The 27,905-nt window shown below is 33.9% G+C and overlaps 1 protein-coding gene across 1 annotated transcript; it reads right to left on the reverse strand.

The window, feature by feature from the left end:
• LOC143253155 (beta-2 adrenergic receptor-like) lies at positions 1-27,871 on the reverse strand. The gene is made up of 3 exons (XM_076506519.1): positions 27,398-27,871; positions 16,390-16,686; positions 1-1,094 (listed from the first exon to the last, which is right to left on the reverse strand). Exons 1-3 carry the CDS (start codon positions 27,833-27,835, stop codon positions 774-776), a joined length of 1,056 nt encoding a protein of 351 aa, XP_076362634.1. The 5' UTR covers positions 27,836-27,871; the 3' UTR covers positions 1-773.
• Between the last annotated feature and the right edge of the window lie 34 nt (positions 27,872-27,905).

Consider the following 27,905-nt stretch of genomic DNA (forward strand, 5'->3'; position numbering starts at 1 on the left):
TTAGTAAACCATCTTTATAGATACTTTTCTTTGTTGTCTCAAAAACACTTTATAACTCTTCTATTTTATTTACGCTAACAGTTTTTAAACTTAAAAACAAAATCCAAGATAACTACGTTATCAAACGATTTCAAACAGCAAGTCCAGTATCGTGAAGGTGGAGAAATGCAGTTTAAACTCTCATTAACATTGTTTTTTGGATTGAATGTCATTCGTGATTTAAAAATTGCTGAGGAATTAAACCTATTTCATTATATTTAGTGTTTCCACAAAAATAGCTATTAAGAAAGTTAATAATTTTTATATTAATACACTTAGTTTCCTAGTTTCAACGTTTCTCTTTGAATTGTTCTAGGTGTTCTTGAGAAAAGCTTTTAATTAGAAAGAGTCAGATATGATTTGTTGATTAAACACTATATGTTGAACAAAATGAACTATGTTCCTGAAACGTTTAACTTTTCTGGTGAAAATAAATAAGCCCAGGAATATCTTTATTTGAATTATTTTTCTTACGCTGACATATATATTTTATCTGTTTGATATTCTAATCAACAGCTGTATTACTAAGGTCAAATACATAGATTGATATATTCATAGAACACTTAACCTCTGCTTATTTGTTTGATTTTTACAATCTTATATGATCATATGACATGAATAACAATATCAACAATATTAATTACAAAATCAATTAAAATTCCATATTTAGGCTGTTATTAAACTAGTGACAGCCATTGTGACATCTATACTGAAAACGTCTCTCAAATGGAAAGTTAACATGTTTCAATATTCACGTTATGTAGCTTTAAAACACGAGAATTAACTTTCTTGCAACAGAAAGCACGCCGAATGATTTTAAGGGCTATAGATCTAAAGGATTTGTTTAACATTCCATAAATTATAGGATTCCAGAAGCTGTTGCTAACAGCAATCCATGTCACAGTGAACTCGACTGTGTTAGGAAACTGTTCTTTCAAGCACGAGGACACCAGCGTTGTTAAAGTCCACGGGGTAACAGCTAGCAAGAATCCAAGGGCAATAGCTCCAAGCGTAACTGCAGTACGATACTGTTTAAGTTTCTCCTTTGCTTGCAACTTAAAAAGAGAAAAGAGCAAATAATTAAAACTGAGCTCCAATTTTACTTCTCTGCTACTAGATGACAGAATGTCAATTTTATTAAATATTACCTTAAGTAATGACCAATAATGAATAAAGTATCTTAAATTTCCTACTTCTCACTTAAAACATCTATTTCAAAAATATTTACTGTTTCAAAGAATTAGATAAAAAGTCATAGATAATAATAATATAATGACGAAATTTAAAAAAAAGGGTTAAAATAACAAGTTAATAAAAATGAATTAAATCAGATCATACCATCATAACATGATTTTGAGACGAAATTAAAAACAATTTGAGCTAATCTCATACTTTAAGATCGACGAGAAGAAGAACTTCTTTTGACATTTTAACATCATATTTAATATTACACACTGTTGAACTTCAAGGTGTTAATGATTTGCAAATATTGCTGGTTATAATTAACCAAAAGTGTCTCGCAATGCATAATTTTTTAAGAGGAGCGCTGATAACATCTTGTGAGGGGATTATTTCATCTCTAAAACTAATACTGCTCAACATAATTTTTAAAATGGAATTTTAAAAGAATATAAATATGTCATTTTCTTTCTCTCTCTTATATATATATTATATATAAACACACGCAAACGTGGAAAGATATATCAACGTATATGTGTTCACATACATAATACAAAATTTTTATAACTAAATGAAAAGTTAGCATTAGGTGTCACGTATTATGATTTATTTCGGACGAATTTCCAATTTATTATGTTACGCATGTTGACGTAATACAACTTCAAATAACCGGGAATTTGAATTCAGTAGTTAATTAAATATTAATATGTATTAATCTTATGTTATTTATCAACACAAATATATTTTAATGAACAAAGAAAAAAACAATACAGTTATAATAACGGTTATTGCTAATAATTATTACAAATGATGGTTAATGTACAAGAGTTTTAAAAATTATACTGCGTTTCATATCCGCTCTAGAACTGAATATTTTATCGATGCTCCAAGTCCACGACGAGCAAATTAATTCCGAGGTGAAATGTTATACCTCGCTTGAGCAAGATACGTTTGATTGGCCTCACAACGCTTACAAGTTCATTGCTCACCGAAGAAGATTTTGTTTGTTTGTTTTTGAATTTCGCACAAAGCTACTCGAGGGCTATCTGTACTAGCCGTCCCTAATTTAGCAGTGTAAGACTAGAGGGAAGGCAGGTAGTCATCACCACCCACCGCCAACTCTTGGGCTACTTTTTTACCAACGAATAGTGGGATTGAACGTCACATTATATACCCCCACGGCTGGGAGGGCGAGCATGTTTAGCGCGACGCGGGCGCGAACCCGCGATCCTCGGATTACGAGTCGCACGCCTTACGCGCTAGGCCATGCCAGGCCGTCGTAGAAATGCTAATGTCCGAAGTTATTCACTGAAGTTAAACAGTTTGAAATGTTTGAAATGTATAAACGTTTCTGGTCTAATTCTGTAGTTTTTCAATTAATAGATGCTGATCGCAATTATAGCTTCTTAGCCCTATAGCACACTGATTACAGCTGTTTAATAATACCATGTAACACAAATTTTGTTCTTGGATAGTATGTGTTATTTCTTAATTGCTTATGTTGTAAAAGTACAAAAAATGATCATTATTCCCTTCAAACTTTGCTTTTGTAACCTGGATAATGAAATTTATAAATTAATCTATTTTATATGTCAAAACGGACAAATTTTCACATTTTCATTTACGTAAAGTCTGAATAAAACAACATATGAATCAAGATTTACATGTATTTATACTAAAGTTATACAAAAAATGAACAAAATGTTTAAAAGTGAGTAGTTTTTCGAGATATGCGACTGTAATGCAAATCACTTTCACGTATCAGCCCCCAAATATAGTCTTCCATCATGTTTTCGTTATACGCTCATTGGTAGCGGCATCCAAAGTCCAATATATCTTGGTAGAAGCGCTCGCCTTGCTCCTCTGAGTATGCTTCCATGTTCTTCTTGAATTTATCAATATGAGCGTCAAGGATATGGACTTTCAGGGACATCCTGCAGCCCATTTTGCCATATTTCTTCACCAGAACTTCAACCAGTTCTACATAATTTTCGGCCTTGTGATTGCCCAAGAAGCCCTGCAGCACTGCGACAAAACTGACCCAAGCTTTTTTTCCTTCCTACTGAGCTTTTGGGGGAATTCTGTGCACTTCAGGTTCGTCTTTATCTGTGGTCCAACGAAGACACCAGTTTTGACCTTTGTCTCACACAGCTAAGGGAAGAAGTGTCGAAAGGTACTTGAAGGCCGCAAATTCCTTATCAAGAGCTGTAACATATTGTTTCACAAGACCCAATTTTATGTGCAATGGTGAGAACAACACCTTTTGGAGGTCCACTAGTGGCTCACACTTGACATTGTGCCTCCCCAAAGAGAACTCGGCCCGTTGTGGCCAGTGCTTGCTGTTGTAGTGCGCTGCTGTGTCCCTGCTTTCCCAAAGGCAAATATAACAGGGAAACTCGATAAAGCCTTCTTGGAGACCCGTCAGGAATGCCACCATTTTAAAGTCTCCGATAACCTTCTAGCCATACTCATCATAACCCAAGGCTTCTATCAAGGTTTTGATGCTGTTGTATGATTATTTGAGGTGCACCGAATTAGCCAGGGGAAGAGACGGATACTTATTCCCGTTATGGAGCAGCACAGCTTTGAAGCTTCTGAATGAGCTATCAATGAAGAGGCGCCACTCATTCGGGTTACAGTCAATTCCAACTGCCTCGCACAGACTGGATACATTGTGGCAGAAGCAGAGCCTATCTTGAGAACTGAAGAATCTCAAAAAATGTTGGTGACGCTTCCTTTGACTCGTAACTTGCACACTTTTATTTAACAAATCCCACTCCTTGAGCCTAAATGTCAAAAGCTCGGCATTCGACTTTGTTAGACCAAGATCTCTGATCAAGTCATTGAGGTCTCTTTGGTTGAGGTAATATGGATTTCTCTCACCAGCTGCACCTCTGAAATTGTGATCTGGATCTTCAACGTCTAACTCCTCTTCTGATTTGCTGCTTTCTTCTGAGGATGGCTGCTTTCTCTCTGGTTAAGTGGGTACAGGAAGTTCAGGGCAGTGTGGCACTGAGGCGATGGATGTTTGAAGGTCCGGATACACGATAGCAGATGCATTCTTGCTAGCCTGACGTTTGGAAGGATCCACCATGCAGAAGTAGTAATTACTTGAGTGCTCAGTTGGTTCACGCTAAATTCTTGGAATAGCAAACTTTTACCTTTTACCCCAGTACCATCTTGCAAAAAAGCAAAATGAAATTGTTATTATGAAAAATAAATTTATTTCATCCACAACTAATGTGTAAGAGGTTCATGCAAAATATTTTATATGTGATATTTTTTCTATTATAATGGAAATTAAAAATATTTAAATTTTAAAAGGGTCTAAAATTTGTATAATATAAAATCTTACTATGTAAGCAAGCAAAAATTGTCCGTCTTACCTTCTAGAAGTTTTTCATACATAGTATAATAATATTCTTTTACTCTCGCAGCGTTGGTTTATACATATATCAACACGCGAGACTTTAGAACATTCACCAAATCCTGCGAGAATATCGTCAGTCATTTGTATTACATACACATCTAGTACATTGTTGATTCTTACGCATGCGAACGTTCTACAAATTTGAGAACCGGTGGGACTAATGTAAGTTTAATTTCTCTTTGATTTAAATGAATCCAGTTATATTAAGTGTAAAACAATTCAACTACAATAGGATAAATATATTTTAGAATGTTCCACCCATGACGACATTATTTTTGTTGAGACATTGATATGAACCAATTTTAAATCCAGGAGTTATACCTCAGAAGGAAAGTGTTTTTTTATAACATTTTCAATTAAAACAATTTCTAGAAGTAACAACTATTTCATGAGAAAGTCCCTTAAGTAATTTACTTGTAATTATACTGCTAAACAGATTTGCCATAATTTCTTTGATGTTAAATTATTGTCGCTAAAATATAAACCTGAAAGCATAGAATTATGATAAATTCCAGTTTCAAACTTTCCATTCATTCTGATGACCAAGGTGTCAAAAAATGACAGATAAGAGTATATTCCTTTGTTCATGGCGAGTTTAATATTTCCAAGTTGTTTATTTATGTATTAAAAAGCGTTAGGGCCCTTCTGATATATATATATATATATATATATTACATATAATTATATACTGTGTGTTGTTGTTGGGCTAACGATTCTTCTATAGTAAGTGTCTGTGACTTCTTGGCGATAAATTTGAGGAAAAATGAACAGCACTCACTTCATTTGGTTTCAAAATTATATAGTTCCGAATATATATATTTATAAATAGATAGATACATACATAAATTCGAAACCAGTTAAAAGTATCTACAACAATTTTTTTTATACTATAAAACATTATAGTCGTATCATAAACACTATATCGTTATCTTCTTGTCAAAAGTTCATTTTGGTCTATTCAATTGCTTTAGAATTTCAGCTAAACATTTATAATTATCACTATTGCCAAGCTATTTAAGAATAGTTTACTAATATTTCGTAAAGTTATCACAACTGTATCATATACTTTTAAATTATTCTGCTCCTTTTTCGTATTTAGGCGTATTTTCAATAAAGTCCACTTTTCGCATATAGGCTTACTTCTAAACAATCGTCTATCTTTTGTCAAAGTTCACACAAGCAGATACAATTACTTTAGAAATATCTTTGACGAAATATATTACTCTTAATATCTCTTTTGATACTGTTATTTTTATTCTACTATATATATCAACCGTTAGACCTTGCTGTATCTAGACGTCTTTATTACATGGCCATACTTTGTTTGTTTTTTTTATGTTGCTAGGGCCCGGCATGGCCAGGTGGTTAAGGCACTTGACTCGTAATCTGAAGGTTGCTGGTTCGAATCCCCGTCACACCAAACATGCTCGCCCTTTCAGCCGTGGGGCGTTAAAATGTGCGGTCAATCCCACTATTCGTTTGTAAAAGAGTAGCCCAAGAGTTGGCGGTGGGTGGTGGTGACTAGCTCCCTTCCCTCTAGTCTTACACTATTAAATGAGGGACGGCTAGCGCAGATAGCCCTCGTGTAGCTTTGCGCGAAATTAAAAAACAAATAAACTTCTGCTACTTCCTGCTTATTTCATATTATTTATATGTTAATTACTAAACCGTCTGGTCGCTATATATATTCTCGATGTTAATAAATTTCATGTGACGATCAACAATCTCTACATCAATAAGTTATGAACACAATGTGCGAATCTTTGCGAGTTACGAAATTTAACTTGTAATAACATTTACTTCAAAACAATTACTTCTAACTCTTTTGTTACAAACAAAACTAAACCGAAAAATATTCAGTCTCAAAATAAATCAATTAATATTTACACTAAACAGTCTTTTATATCATGGCTGAAAGTTTCTCCATCAATTTTGGTATACAAAGCTTATAAAGTTACCAGTAATACAAATTTATTTAAAAAAAGAAAGAAATAATATTAAGTATTACTTAAGTCAGAATGATCTTTCAACGAAAACAATAACTAGTATAACCAACAAGTACAGCAAGAATGTTTCTACCCCTAAAGAAAAGGTACATAATACACAAATAACGTACCATTCGCATTACACTACCACTCACAGTAAAAAGGCTTTAGAGGTAAATTAAAAACTTTATTTTATAACGTTTACACAGAATTAGAGCTCATATCCATCCTTAGACCTATCGTCAGAGTAAGGAACTATTTTGTGCTTGAAGACAGAGTAGGTAAACCTAAACCAAACCAATTGAATGTCATCTACATGTATAAATGCTCTAAGGGTTCTAGGGCAGGGGTTCCCAAACTTTTCAGACCTGAGGAGCTTCACAGCAGAAAGAAAAAACATTCGTGAGCCTTAATAAAAAAATAAAAATAAAAACAGTTGGTCACTAGCACCAGATAAAGTTTACTTCAAGCTTTTAGAATACAAATTTATTAAAAATATCAATATTTAAAGAAAAATTTTACTTCTGCTTGCAAAATTTATATCAGTAAAAGTACAGTTTACTTATTTATTTATTAGTGGCTCGGATGGGCTTGCTTTTGTTTACGAAATAATTCAATATTTGGAGTTATGGTTGTTACCTGTAAGCGAAAATCATCTTCAAGCCTATTTCTAAATTTGGTCTTTGTAGCTGTATACAGTGAAAATGTTTGCTTACAAAGATCAAAAATATGTTGTTAGAAAAATGCATCTAAATGCTCAATGCTCTGTTAGTTATTTCAGGATATTCCGTGGCCATTTGAATCCAAAATTGTGTAATTTCTTCCTGCTGAATATTTGTTTTTAGGTTGTAATAAGTTGAATTTTCTATAAGCTGTTCTTTTTCTATCAAAGGCAAATCGTTGATATTTGCAGAGTCAACAAAGGGGTTTTGAATCCATAGTGATTTTTTCCTAAATGAGAAAGGAAGTACTCCATAGTAGTTGTACACAAATCAGATATGTGCTGCAAGACTGACACTGTTTCATCTTAAGGAAATTTCATTCATAAGTAAAACACCACTCAGATTTTCGAAGCAATCAAGTTCTTCCATAAGTTTAGATTCACCCCAAAGTTTTACCTTACGTTGAAGCGCTTCCATTTTACTCTTTAAAGTACGTGCTACCTTACATTGTAGCATTCACTTCATTTAGATAGGCAAATACGTCCGAAAGATAAGCCACTTTCTGTATCCAGCATTTGTCCCTAAATTTGTATGCAAGTTCAAAATAGCATTTAGATAAAAAGAAACCTAACTCCTCACGCAGTTTGTAAAACCGAGCAAGCACTTTACCCCGAGAAAGCCATCGGACTTCAGAATGAAGCAGCAAATTTTTATGCAAACTTCCTATATCCTCACAGAGTAAAATGAAGATCCTCGCATCGAGTGGTCTTGATTTTATAAAATAAACTATTTTTATGACATCACCCAATACCTCTTTTAACTCTTCTGGCATTTCTTTCATTGCAAGTGCATAATGATGAAGACATCAGTAGATACTCTCGATGCCTGAGTTTTTCTTTTTTATGCGTACCACAGCGCCTGAAAATTTTCCAATCATAGTTGAAGCCCCATCAGTTCAAATACTTCAGCAAAGCTGCTATTGGATCTCATGTTCTTCCATAAATAAATCGATCAGTTTAAATATTGCTTCGCCTGTTGGTACCAAGTTTATCTAATTAAACTACAACGAATCTTACCTAACCTAACAATTACCAATTATAATTGTCATAAATATAATTATAATTTATAAAAATATACTTTGAAATTGAAATAATTGATACGGCATCTAATTGCATCACAATGTTTCAAGTTAGGATAAGTTTCAGCTATGACGTCATGTTTCTTTTTTTTTTCGTTCGAGATTTAGCTGTTAATCCAGATGTGGCTTTTAAAAGACAGTTGACATCACTACCCAGGGTTTACCGATGTTTCTACGAAAATTACTAGGCTATCTTGCATCTCCAATGACGCATGCGATCTTGAGATGGTGCCATGTCTACTAGCAAGCAACCATTGATGCCACTGTCGAAGTTAATTTAGATTGTATTAAATCTTTCACCGCGAGAACTTCCCCTAAGCTAAATAAAATCGTCTGGGGTTAGGCAGAATAAAATATTAAAAAGCCCAATACATGATAAACGTGCTATATTAAAGATATATTTTACTTTTTTGTACAGCGTATTCTAATTCAATTTTACAGTTTTAGGAAAAAAATATTAACATTCTAAAATTTCCTCGCGGAGCCCCAGATAACTATGGAGGACCACAAGGGTTCCGCGGAGCATAGTTTGAAATAACATGTTCTAGAATATATGTAACTCTGGAATTATATATATTTCAGAAATAAAGAAATTTCATCATTTTATTTCAGATGTAAAATCCACTATAAATAGCGGTCAACAAACAAGTGATTATAGTTTGTCATAGCATGTAGCAGTCACAGGCATTTTCAAAACGTGTTTTAGTTTATAGGAGCAATCCAATAAATATTGGCCAATTGTAATGCATTGGAACACAGCCATATGTTATATCATAACAATGACTATTTACTTTGAATTAAAAAATGTTGGCCAATAAAACTTTAAAGCGGGAACTAAAATGCTCGTCTAGTACTGAAGATATGTTATTGAAATTGTAGAGAAAGTTGTTCATAAACGTAAACGGTTCTTCAAACCGGAATTTTACACTAGCGCTATTTTGTATAAAGATACTTGTGAATTTTCTTCAAAGGGCTATGAGTGCCTCATTACTCTAAAGTTCATACCACTCGCAAATACTAATGATTTTATTCAGTAGATGCTAAGACCAATTTCATATTGTGATAAAAATAGTATATAAATTTGAATAATAAGACTTGTATTGAATAAATTTCAAATCTGAAGTGCTTTATTTATGTGTGTAAGAAAGATTAAGTATATTTTCTATAACTTGTTTAATTTGATAGTGCATCTTTTCTCTGAAGGATTTGTTTGTTTGTTTGTTTGTTTTAATTCAGTCTAAAGCAACACGGGGATATCTGCGCCAGTCGTCCCTAATTAAGCAGTGTAAGACTAGAGGGAAGATAGCTAGTCATCGCCACTCACCGATAACTCTTGGGTTACTTCTTTACCAACGAATAGTGAGATTGACCATCACATTATAACGCCCTCATGGCTGAAAGGGCATTTTTTGTGTGACGGTGATTCGAATCCGCGACTCTCGGATTACGAGTGGAGCGCCCTAACCGCCTGGCCATGCCGGGGCCTCTCAAGGAACTATGCATCCATGAGAGCATGATAAAATAAACATCCCAATATTGAAATTAAGTAATTTATTTGCTTGATAAATTGTGTTCTTACTTTTCTCAAGTTTGTTTTGCCAATCATTAGATTGACGGTAATACAGTGAAATGTTCATTTTCATCATGATTTACTTACAATATAAACAACTGTTGTTGTTTTTTTAAGTTTTATTCTTTGATTTCTGTAAATCTCTCCATAGTCTACAAATTATTTTAGTCACATTTCACTTAGTATCTCAACAACAGACTGCATGGAAGTATCAGCCAATGGACAAACTTCAATTGACTTTGGCAAGGTATATGATACAGTGTGTACATAATATATTAAAATATTAATGTAAGTGCAGCCAAATAAACAAAAAAAAAAAACCGCGTCCACATATCTATAGCAGTGTAGGTTGTATTTAGCGATCTTCCAGTTCATGTATTATGTAAAGGCTAAAGTATTGTTTAGTTTAGTACTCTGGAGACCATTAGTAGCATCACAGGCCGGATACCACATTTTTATAGCTAATCACTCACCTCAAAATGTCATCCTGAACTCGTGCCTGATGACGTAATTTTTCAGATGTAATGTATGCCAGTATTGTGTTTGGCAGTACATAACATTATGCTTCACTTTGTTGCTCGGTTACTTCCCAAAATTTCTGATTAGAAACACCATTATCCCTGTTGTTTCATTGGCTTTGGTTATTGCAGGACACCCAGAATCTGAGAACTTCGTGGAGATACATACTATTAGTGTTTGTCACGATAATATGCAGGTATTTCTAGGCTGCTGACCTGAATGATGTATTCTAGTTCAACCATTTGAACGATGCATGATTTATGTAAACAATAAACATCTAACCAAACAAGTAGTAAAAATAAGGCTTAAAAATGCTAAAAGTGAGGAAGCCCGTTATTTGTCATACAGGATTAAAGTTGGAAGCTGGTATTGTAAGACTTACATGTGTAATTCTGTGCTTCATCCCCTCATCCATGCTTGAAACTATACAGTTCTAATCCCACTATCACTGACATCAGTATCCAAGGAAAATGAATAGCCTAGGATAGAATTGAACAACGTAAAACATTCATTGGAGAATGTAATGCCTACTCACAATAATTTGTCCATTTAAGGTTCATAGCAGTTTTAGTTACTGTATAGAGTATTGGAGTCATTTTTGAGAATCTGGAAACAAACAATCAACAGTATTATACAAAATCTAAATAGCTGCATACTTTTTGCTTGGTTGGGTCTAACCTTTGGCCATTTAGACTTCTACAATATCATTGAACATTGTTTCTGCGTACAATATGACTGAACAATCCCATTTCCACGCACATCAATGTACCTTTCATTAGTTTCAGTATCAAGCCCACATCTTTAGTAATTGAAATAACCTCTTTCAGGTTATCAGAAGCAGCATAAAACATTTAATCTAAAATCAAAATATCACTCACAAAAATAAGACACCTCTTTCGATACAATCTCTTCAGTATAAGCTCCACCAGCTTCTCGAAAGTAGCAGTTTGGTTATCCGTTTTCATTGTATATTAAGAGATGCTTACAGATCTTCATAAGTTCTGGAAACAGCTTTAAGTCTAATCTTTTCTGTCCACTTCAACTGACCAATAACGGAAAGCCACGTATGAGGTATTAAAACAATGGATGCCTTCTTGTGTGTCTAAACATTCATTCATTCAAGGCAAAAATAAAATATTGATGCATTGCAACCATATTCTCTCACCTGAAGAAACATAGTGCCCCTTTATTATTCTTATTAATAGCTCTTCGAGATGAAAAGTACTCTTCAAATATTGTGTTATTCCACTTTTCAACACCTGCATGATTTTAAGCACTGGAAATATAGCTAGTGTTATAACGGATCTTATAAGGCAGTTTATTTGATGTGCAACACTTGTGTACATGTAAAGAACAAGGCTATAAAGTAAACTTTTTGAGGATTTTTTACCTGCCTAGAATGTAAATAACAAAGGAATTTTATTCAAAAGTTTTTTGTTTGTATGAAACTGTGTATTTTAGAAAAATATCTATAACTAGAATCTTTTGCCAACTATTTACTAAAACTACAGTGTACGATACTGTAACTGAATGTGCTACTCTAACACTGCATTTTCGCTGCCTTCCTTTAGGAATTATTTATGTTATACAAACTTGAAGAAATGTATTGAGACACTTTTTTACAATGGGTAATAAAGACAAATTAGAATTATCACCAGGATTAGATAACCAAATGAAGGAAACATAAAAGGCTGGGTTTGTTTTATTCAATAGTGATGAATAACGTGACAGTGCAACATGCATTATAAGAATTTTCGCATGAAGCACATATTTTATAAGTTAAAACGCAAAATTGCATAAGGCCGTGAGAATGAATTACATGAAATAAAGCATTCAGATTGGTTAATGCACTTCTCAATATTGTACTTCGTTTATTATCATCACTACTCGTCCTTTCATAAACCACTTGCTATGTTTTTTTTTTTTTACGTAGTCATGTTTTCAGTTAAATGTGGATGTGATACGAGATAACTCCGTATTACAAACAGCGGTTACTGAAATGTCCATGACACGTTAAATTATCGCGAACATTTTATACATTATGGTGACACATATTAACGTTGTAAATTAGTGCTTATTATACGTTTGTATTGTTGGTATTTGAGCTTATATATCGATATGTATCACAAGTATAAAACACAACCACGCCAATATTTCTATTTGATAATAGCAACAAATATATTTGATTATACTTGAGGCGGGTAATAGCGAATCCTCTAATAAAAGAAAACTAAATTATTAGTAACATAACAAACCTTTCGTTATTATTATTACCAAATTAATGACTAACTACAAATATTCAAAATGTTCACAAGCGTTTAACATCATGTGTAACATGTTTGGACAACGAACATGCGCACTTTCTCTCACAAGTCTGACGTTAAGAGCCTGAAATGACGTCATTTCGTTTTATCTATTTCATCACGTAAAAATGGTCCGGCATGGCCAAGCGTGTTAAGGCGTGCGACTCGTAATCTGAGGGTCGCGGGTTCGCATCCCCGTCGCGCCAAACATGCTCGCCCTTTCAGCCGTGGGGGCGTTAAAATGTGCGGTCAATCCCACTATTCGTTGGTAAAAGAGTAGCCCAAGAGTTGGCGGTGGGTGGTGATGACTAGCTGCCTTCCCTCTAGTCTTACACTGCAAAATTAGGGACGGCTAGCACAGATAGCTCTCGAGTAGCTTTGTGTGAAATTCAAAAAAACAAAACAAACAAACAATCATCACGTAAATACCACCACATGGAAAGTTAAATGAAACGCAAAATTAGCATAATTGTATCTTTATTGAGGGTTCACTATGTTCCACAATATGTAAACAGTTACAGTTTTAAATTGCCCAAGTTTCTTAACAGAATTAATTCAATTCCATAACATCCAGTTTTTTACTTTTTCCCTTTCCTCGTACATCGAAACTTCAATCAGAAATCTTAACGGGGAATCTAAGACAGGCCATCAATCTAAGGTGTCCTCGATCAAAGTGGTTCTGTCAGTGGTAGTGTTTTTCCAACACTTGCATTGGACGTGTCTTGTTGAATTATATATATCATACTATACTAACAATATGGGCACCATTTTACAACAAATATATTCGCAGTAAAGATATATGGTGGTGACTGTTGCTGGATTGAAGTGTACTCATCGTACACAAAGGTAAGTATGTTTTTAGGTAGTTGTACCTCTGAATGTCCCGCATATCGAAACCCGCTTTCTAACAGTATAAGTCCGCGGACATATCTTTTTAATCTTGTAAAATATCTCGTATATGTGTGTTAAATATGCATATTAACAGTATTTTAATGAGAAATTCATTGAGAGATTAATTTATAAGAAAATGAAATATACCAGTGAAGGTCTATATACAATTAATAAGTTTCCAAGTAGACATAATTCTTGTTTGTAAAATCCTCTATTATACCTTTTTTTTTCCTAACTAAATCACGAACCTAGGTAAAGTTTAGGTCGAAAGTAAATAATATCAATATATACCGTATATTCATGTTTGGTATTCTAGGAAAAAAGCAAAATTTCGTACAGAATGAGCGTTTCTCATTCTTGTTGGTTGTCTGGTTAGTTTACACTGTTAAGACAAATTACCCATTTTATCACTTAATATATTACCTACACTAGCGTTGTTTCTAAACATAGCTCTTTCTTTTCAAGGCTAAAACCCGCAGATAAATATAAGAGCGTAGTGTCTTTAGGTGTAAAAATAACGGAATGAATGTTATAAGCTACCTCTTCAAATAAAAAGAAAAGACAGATCCATCTCCTGTTTCTTTTGGTTAAACTTAAAACTACTTTCAAACTACATGCTAGACACATTCATACCATTAGTTTCTTCACCGTATTTTTACTTTACTGACGTAAAAATCAAACAGCATTTTGAGTAAAAGATTATCGATTAGCGTGAAATCATATATAAAAATCTTGTATGATATTTTATTTGATCTTAGTGTATTAGCTCTTTAGTAAAATGAGTAAAATCATATATGAAAATGCTCTATGATTTTTTTCTCAGTGTATTGGCCCATTAGTAGAAAAATGAGTGGAAAAATCCTTTGATGTAAACCTCATAAATTTATTAAAGAAGAATAAACGTACTAATGATCACTCCTATGCACATCTTAGTTTAATTTTATGTGTTTGTATACCCAACAAGAGTACGCAGGAATTTAAATTTCACCGATTTGATACGTATTGATATATATAAAACCATTTATATATATCATTGAAAATGGTAAAATTCAACAAGATATATGGAGTTGTGGTGTTTTACTCAATTCTTATTTAACCATACACAACCGCATATTGGGCCTTTAAGGTTTGCTCTCTGTGAAGGTTCTTTCAGTTTTCTCTCTACGGATTCGGTATCAGGGACTGACTTCATAATCATGTTGTGCTTGTCATGGTTTTCATACTATAGCTTTTAATACAGTAAGTGTTTCTACGTTTTGCAGATTATCAAAAACGTTACAAGTTTTTTGTACGCAAAATACCAGTTCTTTTTTTAAGTTTTAAGATTTTTTAAAATAAAATCTTTTCTCTTGCAATTTTTTCTTTTTGAATGTTATCTGACCCACATGGAAAGTAGTTTTGATTTTAAGATGGAAAATATTGGCCCGGCATGGCCAAACGTGTTAAGGCATGCGACTCGTAATCTGAGGGTCGCGGGTTCGCATCCCCGTCGCGCCAAACATGCTCGCCCTTTCAGCCGTGGGGGCGTTATAATATGACGGTCAAGCGTTGGTAAAAGAGTAGTCCCAGAACTGGCGGTTGGTGATGAGGACTAGCTGCCTTCCATCTTGTATTACACTCCTAAATTAGGGACGGCTAGCGCAGATAGCCCTCGAGTAGCTTTGTGCGAAATTCCAAAACAAACAATTGAAAATATTTTTTATGCATCAGAAAATTTTGAAATTTAACATGCGAAATCCTTGTAACCTTCAGATAATTATCAAACGTCTTTTTGTCAGAAAATAAACTTAATACTTCTATATTATTACTATTTACAAATAAGTTATTAAATTTTTGTTATTTATCTTAATACATAGAACAGTAAATAAAGAAGTAGAAAACAATTATCTAATTTAGTTACGAATCTTGCACTTGGTTGTTGCTTGACGATAAGTTACTAAGCCTTATCGAATTTCGCAGTTGGAGGAAATAAAACAAAAGATTTTTTTCGGTTTCATATATACATTTTGAAATAACAAAAATCACAAAATACTATATCAATACCACAGAATTTCACTATAATTTATCACGCTTGTAACTAAACTGTATTTGATTCTACAAAATATGATTTTACAAGCTCACTAATGTCTAACGTTACCAATTAGAATCTAGCACGAAAAGAAAGTTTACCGCGCAAATACTTTGTATTTGGATATCACAAGCATCTAATTTGAACTAATGCGGCATTCAACATACTACATGACACACAAAAGTCAATATTTAGATTTTTTGTAATATTTACTTTCAGTTGAACGGTAGAATACGAACCGTGTAAAAGGCTTACTTACGTGCTGTGCGTGACATAAATGATAGTTTCACTTGTGTAGGCCTCACAAGTTTTTTTACCAACATTGACGACGAGTTCACCCTCATTCGCATCGTCAAAGCAGTAAAATTCAAATACCTGCGAAACCTGAAAGTTCGTTTGATCGGTTATCCATTTAGATTCGTATTTAGGAGTCTGTCCAATTTCTTTTACCACGTTTCATTGAAAATGGTTTTGTTAATTCCTCACATTGGCTTGTGATACCAAATAGACGAATATTTCTGCTTTATATATATATATATATATTACAAGATATTATTAGGGCCAGACTCACCTTTTAGTTGTCTTTTTAATAACTGAAAACTTACCCTCTGAACAGTTGAACACCTGTTAAGTTCGTTATAGACGGAACAGGGTGCTGCTTGTATAGATCTGAGTTGTTTTTGAGCTACAGAAAAAATATTGTAATAACAATACAGTATGACTACCATGGGAGGAAAGTAGAAAAGCACTGTAGCCAGGATAATAATGTTTGTATTGGTGTAGTTTGGCTCGCACACTAAGATCCCCTGGGGGTCAAATATGAATTCTCCAGATGGATAAATCATCACGCAGTAGACTGACGTTGATAGAATCCAGGAAACGGAAATCATTGTAATACAAACCTGAAAATAAATAAAGAAATACCCACAGAAATAAGTACAAGCAAATGTTTAAAATTAACAAAATACAATTAAAACCAGTAATGTTTTCCAATATAGCAAAATACACAGATAAGTTCCCGATCTATGATAATGATGCTACAAGGATAAGCGTTCAGGTCTTACAGCTTCTTGTGACACTACCGAATGATATAACATGTCATGGTTCTAATTATAAACATTTGATAACATAAACTTTACAATTTTTGACGTGTTGTATTATTTCATAGGAGGACAAGAAATTTTCCAAACTTTTGTAGACACGTAAGTAGACTTGAAATTTTCCTAATGTGACAACATACGTATATTTGTCACGTTGTTGATGTTTTCACAATTGGAATCAACAAGTATGTAAAAAAAGCTTCATAGAATTGTAAAATCTTACATAAAATATTCTGTCTCCTGCGGTAATACCACGGACAGTATTCACATGGTCTTCTAAATACGTCACTACCGAAAATGCATTAAAACGGCAAACGAAGCTCGTACAGCTTTCGAAAGTTTTATGTTTGACTACACGTTCTGGGAAGACAAGAAAACATTATCTTGGTGTTTCTTTTATAGGCCTAAGTTCATGTAAATTATATTATCCACAGCTCAAAGAACCTTATCAATTTTCTTCACTATCTCTATTGTGTGATAGTTAGCCGTTCTTTGGAGTAACCTGCTTGGTTATTGCAGGAATCTGCCATCTCTTGTTTTACCGGTGATATTCAATACTACAGATGTCCTTTTGAGTGAAACATTCAAATTTATTCCTTGCATTGTTTTATAGTCACATAATAAGACAATTTCACGTCGATATATATCCCTCCCAAAACAGTAAGTTTCAGTCGTCCATTATACAGAACGGCCCGGCATGGCCAAGCCTGTTAAGGTGTTCAATTCATAATCCGAGGGGCGCAAATTCGAATCCCGGTTGCACCAAACATGCCCGCCCTTTCAGCCGTGGGAGCATTATAATGTGACGGTCAATCCCACTTTTCGTTGGTAAAAGAGTAGCCCAAGAGTTGGCGGTGAGTGGTGATGACTAGCTGCCTTCCCTCTGGTCTTACACTGCTAAATTAGGGACGACTAGCGCAGATAGCCCTCGAGTAGCTTTGCGCTAAATTCAAAACAAACAACCCACTATACAGTTGTACCTCGGTTCTCGAACGATTCCCTTCTCGAACAATTCGATTTTCGAACATACTGTCTGAGAAAAAAAATGTCTCGGTTGTCGAACATAAACTCGGTTCCCAAACCAAGCTGTCGTAGCCCGAAACCCCGAAATATCTCAACTGCTGACCCGAACGACCCTTCGACCATTTTCGGCCCACGCCAAGCTTGCCCAAAAGATTTTACCCGCAACTGTCGCTCAGTCCACACCCCCGCTAAAATCTGCTGTGAACGTTTTCGTTTTTCTTTTTGGTTTTGTTATTGTTGTTTTCTAAATATTCTGATTAAATAAGCCACCACTGGGGTTAAAGAAGGATAATGAAAGCAGCAAATCAAAAAGAAAAGTTGTTAGAGCCACAATAGAGGTGAATAAAGATCTCATAGCAAAGTATGAGAGTGGTGTTCCTCAGCACAGGTAAAGTGCAGTTTAATTTTCATTTATTGTTTTTTTATTGTGTTTATAGTTTTTGTGGTTGACTTTATGCCTGTAAGTATTATTATACAGGTATAAATAAGCAATATTTTTACTTAACTTGCTTCATAATGCGTAATTTTTGAAGGTCTGTAACGGATAAATTTAATTTACAGTATTTCTTATGAGAAAAATTGATTTGGTTTTCGAACAGCCTTCTGGAACGGATTAAGTTCGAGAACCGAGGTACCACTGTACTTGCAAATCACCACACTTTAACTGAATTCAACACCAATCAAGGATTTTAGCCTTTGTATTTAAAGACCATGGAGATGGCTAGTGGTAATGTGATTGGATTTGTATATTTCTCCCATAAACCATAAGAAACTATCTGTATATACGTGATATTAAATCTCAACATAGTTAGTTTTGTTTAGTTTACATGGTTTTTACTTTTTTTATTTCCAATAAACCTTTTCATTTTTTCGCGATCCTAAATCAACTGAATAAAAACGTCTAAGTTTGGCTTTCAAAAATCAAGGAGAGCATAACAGAAGAGCAATATTATATCACATAAAACGTTTCGTCTTTTATTTGAATACCACTGACAGTTTCTCGTGCCTTTCTGAAAATGTCATTGCTAAAAGTGCAATAAAGCGAGCGGTACTAAAGTTTAGTTTTTCTTGCAAATGATTATTTATATGAGCAAGAAGAAGAACATAAAACAAGACACGAAGACGCACCTTCATGTAAGTGAGACAGATGTTCACATGTGTTTGTATATTTTATTACCTTCTTTTTCCTTAACAAAATTTATCACCCTCGTTATTAAAGGTTGAAGAAGATTAAGAAATATTTTTCGTTATCCACCCACAAGATCAAAAGAAATTAATACAAGGAATCAAGTTAATTTGTTTTGTTGTTTTGTTTTGTAAGGTAAATTTCATTTGAAGAGGGGTCAGTGATGTCACACTGTAAATCTGAATGTCCATGGTTCGCATCCTATTTCTTTAAAGTCTTGTTTTGCACTTTCAGGCTGTAAATACGTTATACGAGTTATGGTCATGTCCCATTCCCTGTTAAAGTAGCCCAGCATTTGACTGTTATGCTGCTAATTAGTTAACTTCCCTTTGGTCTATCAGTTTGAAACTGAGGAGATCTAACACATATAGCCTTTTAATAATATTTATAAGGTGTGTGTTTTTCATATAGCAAAGCCACATCGGGCTATCTGCTGAGCCCACCGAAGGAAATCGAACCCCTGATTTTAGCGTTGTAAGGTCGTCGACTTACCGCTGTAATAGCGGGCGGAAACATTTATAGGAAACTCTAAAATAAATAAACAATAACTACAAAAACAACTTGTCGTATTCAAATGTATTGCTTCACAAAACGAATTGTTTTTGATAGAATGACATTCAGGTCTGCATTCGAGTTTGTCTTACAGATATACGTAATAGCATTATATTGAATAATCATTTGCATTCAAGAAAATTATATACAAGAAAAACATTACAAATTATCTTGTTACCATAGTAAATCTCTTTCACTCCTCTCACCATTAGGTACCTGTGTGCACTTGAGAAAAATATACTAAGACCATATGGCTTTTGCATATTTTCGTTTGCAACGTACATGTAACTACTTTTTTTTATTGTTAAACGATTTCTTCTTCCAGAAGCAAAAACAAAACTTGTTACTTTGCCGGTTCCTACAATTTCATTCCACTTGCTTATACTACAGAAAAGGTATGTCAAAAGTGGGGATAATTTTAAATTTGCAAAAACAAATACTTGGTTTCCGGTTTATGATTAATGTGAAGATGAATCACCTTTTGAAACCACACACTCTCCAAACTACAGAATGTGCTAATAATATTTCATAACGCTACGAATAAGACCCTTTTAATGCACATATCACACGTCGTATATAGCTTCATCTAGTACGATTACTAAATGAAGAAATAAGTTATTAATGCTTGGAGGAAGGAATGATTTAAAATATTTGTTTCCAGTAATGTTTTATTAATCAAGAATATAAATGTAGATACAGTGATTGAAGAGGTTGAGGAAAAGTTACGTCTTTTGAATGCAATGCACATTTCTTTGAGTATGAACATATTACAGCTGTGGAAAACGTCTTCACCTCTTAGTAACGTTAACTGTATTGACCGTGTTTATTGTTAAATGATATTGTGTTAGGAACAATATCATCGTTTAGTCCCGGACATACAAATTAGAATCAAACAAACTGATGCTACCTAAAGTTAAATTTCGCTTTCATAATATGTAGTTATTTCTTTTTCTAATTAGGTATGTCAGACATGGACCAAACTACATGTTTAAAGTGAACTAACGCAACGGAAATATTATTTTGCGGATTCCTTATTTGAATTTTAAAGTTCTTGAAAGACAATTTACTGAATTCCATCGTGCCTCATGTCTACATGCAAAGGAGAAATGGCTTAATGTAAGTAGTTCTATACTAATAAGTTTTGAAAACAGTAACTCTGAATTTACACATTTCTAATTTAATGTGACTTATTTTACTGATGTTCAATTTACGAGTCATGTGAACCTGAAAAATTCACTAATTTAATAATACTGTATTGTTTCTGTTGCGTTTCATAACAATGCTCTACAAACCGTAAGAAGATTTCCTGTTAGATTGCAATCTTCAGTGTAGTTGTTTTCGACGTATTTTATTCCACAGGCCATCAAATCTTTGTATAAAAGATTGTGGACCGTTAAAAGTATATAGTATATGTTTTCAAAATATAAATTTGAAATGATATAGAGATAGATAGATAGATAGATAGATGCTAAATTGGATTATAGCACAATGACCAACAACTTAAATGTTGAACTAACTTGAATAAATTATGGCTGTGGATTCGACTTTTTGAATCAGCAAACTTCTTTTTAAACCAAGGCTTTTTTCACCATTGGCTTTAGTTAACATCTTAAAAGGATATGTATGGACCACTAGGTCACACTCACCTAAGAATACTCAGTGTCTTTACTTTTGCATGTTAACTTATACATTTCGTAGTAGACTCAATATAACCTTATCCGCCATAAATAAATTCAAAGTAGACATTAGATGTTTTAAGTGGAAGAATTCTGCCTTTATATTTTAAAACAATACTACAAAGAACATTCTGGTTTAGAAACATATGGGTTAGTAGACTCTATGACAGAGATACGCGGCTGATTTTAAACTAAAAACGATATTTATCATACAGGAAAATCAACAGTGAGCATTTAGAAACTTCATTGACCGGTAGTTTTTTTTTTATGAAAGTTCTTTTGTTATAATTTACAAAATAAATGGGAATATAGTTTATTCATAAAAATATCTTGTTATTATCAAATTCTCAAAGCAAAAATTTAAAGGAGCTCGCAATTTTACATCCATAATGAATCAAAACACTTTGATTAAATTTTTCTTGAACAAACTCGATGTATAGTTTCGTATGTTAAAGTCCAAGCCAATATATTTTTTTATGGTAAACTTCACATTGAAAGCTCCCACATCTAAATTCCGGCATTGGATCTATAGATCCCGGCCGGCCTGATGAACCCTAACTCATGTGTCGGCAGTTGATTTTGTGGGATTTGCATATAACCTACGGGTGTCTGGTGTCAGTTTGTCGGTCATTCGTCTTCTTTGCCTGCTCAGGGTTTGCACCATATTTATGGATGATCTCGTCCGTCACGTTTTTGTTTTTTTTCGCTTCTCATCGGATAGCTGCTTCAGTATACTAATATCACGTGTGGGGCGAAGAGAAAGTCCATCTTTCTGAGCACCCCCGGTTATTTCCCCCGGAAATTCAAACCGAAATACCTGTCAGTTTTCTTGTTGTTGTTTCACACTGAAAGCTACTATCATAATGATGACATAATGTATAAAGCAAGTTTAAGATCTTACTGATGGGTTACAGTGAATAGATTACTGTTATATTTACTATTCATGTACTTCTAGAAATGATGAACAAGTTCAAGATACTGAACGACAGTAAATACCATCTACATCACCATAGCTACGATAACAATATGTAACAAAATTTTTATTTTTTTTTATTCCTGGGCAGAAAGTGTTATTTCCGAACTTCCTATCCTAAAGAAAATGGAAAAGACCTACTTTTCTCTTCAAAATTTGCTTTTGTGACATGGGTAATGAAATTTTCAAACTTACCCATTTTCCAGAACATTCCAAGGCAGATTCAGTGCTGAGTAGCTGATATAGAATTTTCTCGAACTTACAAGAATTTTTAAGAACTTTCTAGAATGTTGAGGAACTTACGAGAATTTTCTAGAACTTTCCTTAGTAATATATATATACAGGGGCTCACCACTCACCACTTCAATTTAGTTCTGGCTGCCTAAGTGAACACATAGAACTATCTTATTATATCACAGATGGCATCAAGAACCTGCAAGCATTCTCCAGACGTATTCTGCTATGTATGTGGCCAATTTATCAAGAAAAGAGCGAAAAAGTACTCTGTGACAGCATCTGCTAAAATGTGTGAGGTGAACATGTCAAATTTCGGCATGCCTGTCGGGAATCAAGACAAACCCTGGGCGCCTCATATGACCTGCGAGCACTGCTAAAAAAACTTCTAGAAGGTAAAACGGACAATTTTTGCTTGCTTGAATAGTAAGATTTTATATTATACAAATTTTAGACCTTTTAAAATTTAAATATATTTTTTTTTAATTTCCAATATAATAGAAAAAATATTACATGTAAAATATTTTGCACGAACCTCTTACACATTAGTTGCGGATGAAATAAATTTATTTTTCATAATAACAATTTTATTTTGCTCTTTTGCAGGATGGTACAGAGGGGAAAAGAGAGCCATGAAGTTTGCTATTCCCAGAATTTGGCGTGAACCAACTGACTACTTAAGCAACTGTTACTTCTGCATGGTGGACCTTTCCAAACGTCGGGCTGACAAGAATGCGTCTCCTATTATGTATCCGGACCTCTTGATAAGGAGTCTGCAACCTTCAAATACCTTCGAGACTTCTTCACTAAGCTGTCTGAGACAAAGGTCAAAAAGAGTGTCTTCATTGGACGACAAATAAAGATCCTGGAGAGCATAGAATTCCCCAAGAAACTCAGTAGGAAGTAAAAAAATCTTGGGACAGCTTTCTCGCAGTGCTGCGGGGCTTCTTAGGCAATCACAAGGCCGAAAATTATGTGGAACTAGTTGAGGCTCTGGTGAAGAAATATGGCAAAATGGGTTGCAGGATGTCCCTAAAGTTCATATCCTTGATGCTCATATTGATAAATTCAAGGAAAACATGGGAGCATACTCAGAGGGGCAAGGCGAGCGCTTCTACTAAGATATAGTAGACTTTGGACGCCGCTACCAAGGGGCGTATTACGAAAACATGATGGAAGAGTATATTTGGGGACTGATACTTAAAAATGATTTATATTACAGTCTCAAATCTCGGAAAACTACTCACTTCTAAACATTTTTGTATAACTTTAGTATAAATACATGTAAATTTTGATTCATATGTTGTTTGATTACGACTTTACGTAAATGAATATGTGCAAATTTGCTCGTTTTTACATAGAAAATAGGTTAATTTCTAAATTTCATTATCCAAGTCACAAAAGCGAAGTTTGAAGGGAATAATGACCATTTGCTGTACTTTTACAACATAAGCAATTGAGAAATAACACATATTATCTGGGAACAAAATTTGTGTTACATAGTGTATTATAATACTGACATTCCTCAACCATTTTGTTCTTGTTTTATGGACATAAAGAAGGAAGTTGGCCATAGAAGAAGCGAACCTGATATCTATATCGAAAACGTGCTCTCAGCTAGCAAAGCAGTAAGTCTACGGATTTACAACGCTAAAATGAGGGGTTCGATTCCCCTCGGCAGGCTTAGCAGATAGCCCAATGTGGCTTTGCTATAAGAAAAAAACACACATACACATTTAAAACATAATTTGGAATATATAATTCATTTTAATTATTAATAAAATTTATTTCAACACTTAATCCCGTAATATGTATGAGTTTATTATTTCTATCTGAAATGAGCGACATAATTCTCAAGATCTCAAAAATTCTTTTGAAAGAATTGCCAAGCTGTTAGTCATTTAACTAGAATCATTAGTAGCTATTACGTGTAACTTTAACATTGATTTAACCTCAGTTTTTTTCGATTTAGATATGAACACAATGTTTGGTTTTACATAAAAATTGACGTCTCCAGTACAATACCTGCTATATTGTTAGTCCACACATGAATTTCTAGTTTCTTTAGTGTCTGTTAGAGTTAAAATTTATAATACAATTTCTGCTATTTTCTCTTACGCTAGAATTTCACGAAAATCTGTAATCAGTCTTCTATTCTACATTCTTTATATGAATGGTATTATTTTATATATTTACTTTAATCACATTTTAAATATCAGCTAGAAGTTTCTCTGTTGAGAGCCGAATGTGTGCACACTTTAATCAAAGTTTCAAAGTGTTAGTGTTCTAAATGACGAGACCGTTTACGTCTTAATACCACTTTGAGTATAACTTTCTGTAGAAAACGTGAGAAGCTATATAAGACATTATTACTATAATAACTTTCAGATTCATGCAATGTTAAGTTTGAACGTAATTTCGATTTGCTTCTTAAACTATAATTTTTATATAGAAGAACCACAGAAGAACCAGAGGTTTTAGTACTGATGAACAACTCCATGTGCAATAATTCTGGTATTACTGAGAAACGGCCCGGCATGGCCAGATGGGTTAAGGCGTGAGACTCGTAATCTGAGGGTGACGGGTTCGAATCCCCATCGTACCAAACATACGCGCCCTTTCAGCCGTGGGGGCGTTATAATGTGACGGTCAATCCCACTATTCGTCGGTAAAAGAGTAACGCAAGAGTTGGCGGTGGGTGGTGGTGACTAGCTACCTTCCCTCTAGTTTTACACTGCTAAATTAGGGACGGCTAGCGCAGATAGCCCTCGTGTAGCTTTGCGCGAAATTCCAAAAAAGCAAACAAACAAACCTTTTAAAACATACCTTACTTCTGCAACATGATTATATAAACATGTACCTTACTATCATGTGCAGTGTTTTCAAGAGCCCTTATTCCATAAATCACAGCTACCAGATGATAGTTTACTGTGTGTAAGCTATATACGAAAATGATCAGGTTGTGTATCGTATGTGAGCTAATCCCTCAGACACTTATTATCTTGGCAAGAAAAGTAAAAATGAATAACACATTAAAAGCTGAATACACAAAACGGACAAGCTAGTATATATGCTTGGTAAAGGCGTGGCTAAATGAAAGAAGATTTTTCTATGGTTTATATTTATGAATACCCATAATAAATATTTCATACATACTTTTAGTTGCTAGAGAATTGTACTTAAAATGTTAATTTCGTGATTCATTTAATAATATTCTTTAAATATAATAAATGTTCTTTAAGCACCAATACATGACACCGCATTCTTCGCTATAGTAAAAAACAAAGAAATTATTAGCTCACGTACACATGGCGATCACGTTCTTGGACTCCCCATTGGTTACGATATGATATTAGAGAGAGCGTTTCATGGGAAACGGTGCTATATTTGTAGATAAAAATTACTTGAATCTTTGAAACCGGATAAATATAGAAAATACATCGTTTGGTTTGTCAACGTGGATATGTTTTTCATTAAGTATATGGTGTACAACTTATATATATTCGTAACTCGAAATTATGAGACGTAAACCAATAAGCGCTAGTAAAACATAAACCAAATTCATATAATCTATGATTAAACCGTGATTAATTCATTTATGTAAAAACTGTTAAATGTTTAAAACTTTAAATAAATATTTCACTCAAATAATATATTCGTTAACACACATGTTTAGAAAGGTTCAAGGGAGAAATTATATAACCGTGTACTTTTACTTCATCCTCAAGTAACAAGAAATAAAATGGAAATTTTACTTAGTTCACATGTTTAAAATGTTGATATGTTCTATGCAGTATATCATCTTCACTTTGTTTCGTTGATCGAAATTAATATTTAACCTTTATTTTTTCTCAAACTTTTTTCATCTTGAATAAGCTATATTTTCAAGTATATTGATCGTTCTATTAGACTTGCTATCATATAAGACCATCTTTACGGTACAGTATGATCATCGAATGGATATCAATATGTTTAATTTCGCATACAGTGGCTTCTTTGTTTGTTGGATGTTTGCACAAAGCTACATCAGAGCTACCCGTCCCAGTCGCCCCTGACTTTGAAGTGATACATTACAGGGAAGGCAGCTAATCAACACCACATATCACTAACTCTTGAGTAAGTCTTTTCTGAAGTAGGATTTAAAAGTCACTCTTATAACACACCCATGACATAAAACTGCGGAACACCATTTTCTTTGTTCTATATTTTTCAGTTTAAAAGGTTGTAAAACGCGGAACCTCAGCTCCAAAGCCTGATACTCTAACACTGGGCTGCACTAGATCACGATGGTCACAATTTCTTGGATTACCTTTGTTTTTCTTATCGTATATGGATTTCGCTATGGACGATTAAAATAATTTGATGGTCCAGGAAATAACACTCACAGTAAGTCCAACTAGTGGAAAGCTTAATCTGGTGTTATAAAACTAACGTTTAGAAATGTATCAATTAATCCAACTTGAAAACATATTATTGAAATTCATTTTGAACGTTTTTTTTTCAAAATAATTAGTGTGAATGATTAACATCCTTTCTGAAGATTTAATCTCTTATATACCTAGCATAAATCGGAGGTAAGATAGACATCTTTCATAATAAAACAACAAACGAATGCAGTTTTAAAATAACTATTATTGTATTTAATTCATGGTCAGTTATGTCGTATCTGAGTTCCGAAAAAATGTAAAACCTTAAAAAAAATTAAAAATCATAATATTTCAATCATCTGTGTTCACGTTCGAGGTTACCGAAAACGAAAGGATTATTTCATGAAACTTTGACTTGTTAGATGTTCTTTCATAAATATTTATTTATTTACATATATTTAAAAGTATAATAGTTACAAGTAAAGATTGTTAGAAAACTTACCCTTTTAGTCATCACAGAATTATAGCGTAACGGTAAAACTATACAGATGTATCGGTCTATGGCTATACAGACAAGGGACAACGTTGACTCGTGAAACAAAGCCGAGATAAGCAAAGCCTCTACGGCACACACAAATTCTCCAAAGGGCCAACAGCGGTACAAAGCAGGGTATATACTCAAGGGAGTCACAAAAAGACCAACCGCAAGGTCTGTGCATGCCAAGGAGGTCATGAACATCCTGGGTTGTTGGCGTAGGTATCGCACATGATTCCGGCTGTGCAGGACACTAATCATTAAGAAATTCAAAAGAACTATGGCCACCGTTACTAGTGTTATCCATAAACATTTTAATATTTCCGTTAAACCCGGAGAATCAAAGTGTGCAGCACTCACAGGACACAGGAGGTGTATTACTAGCAATTTGGATCCGTTACTCATGTCTTGATTTTACTTTCTTTACTTTACAGGAGGTGTGTATACCACAGCGTGGAACCTTGTATTCAACTAA

This window comes from Tachypleus tridentatus, chromosome 1 (assembly GCF_004210375.1).
Source record: "Tachypleus tridentatus isolate NWPU-2018 chromosome 1, ASM421037v1, whole genome shotgun sequence".
Taxonomy (NCBI): domain Eukaryota; kingdom Metazoa; phylum Arthropoda; class Merostomata; order Xiphosura; family Limulidae; genus Tachypleus; species Tachypleus tridentatus.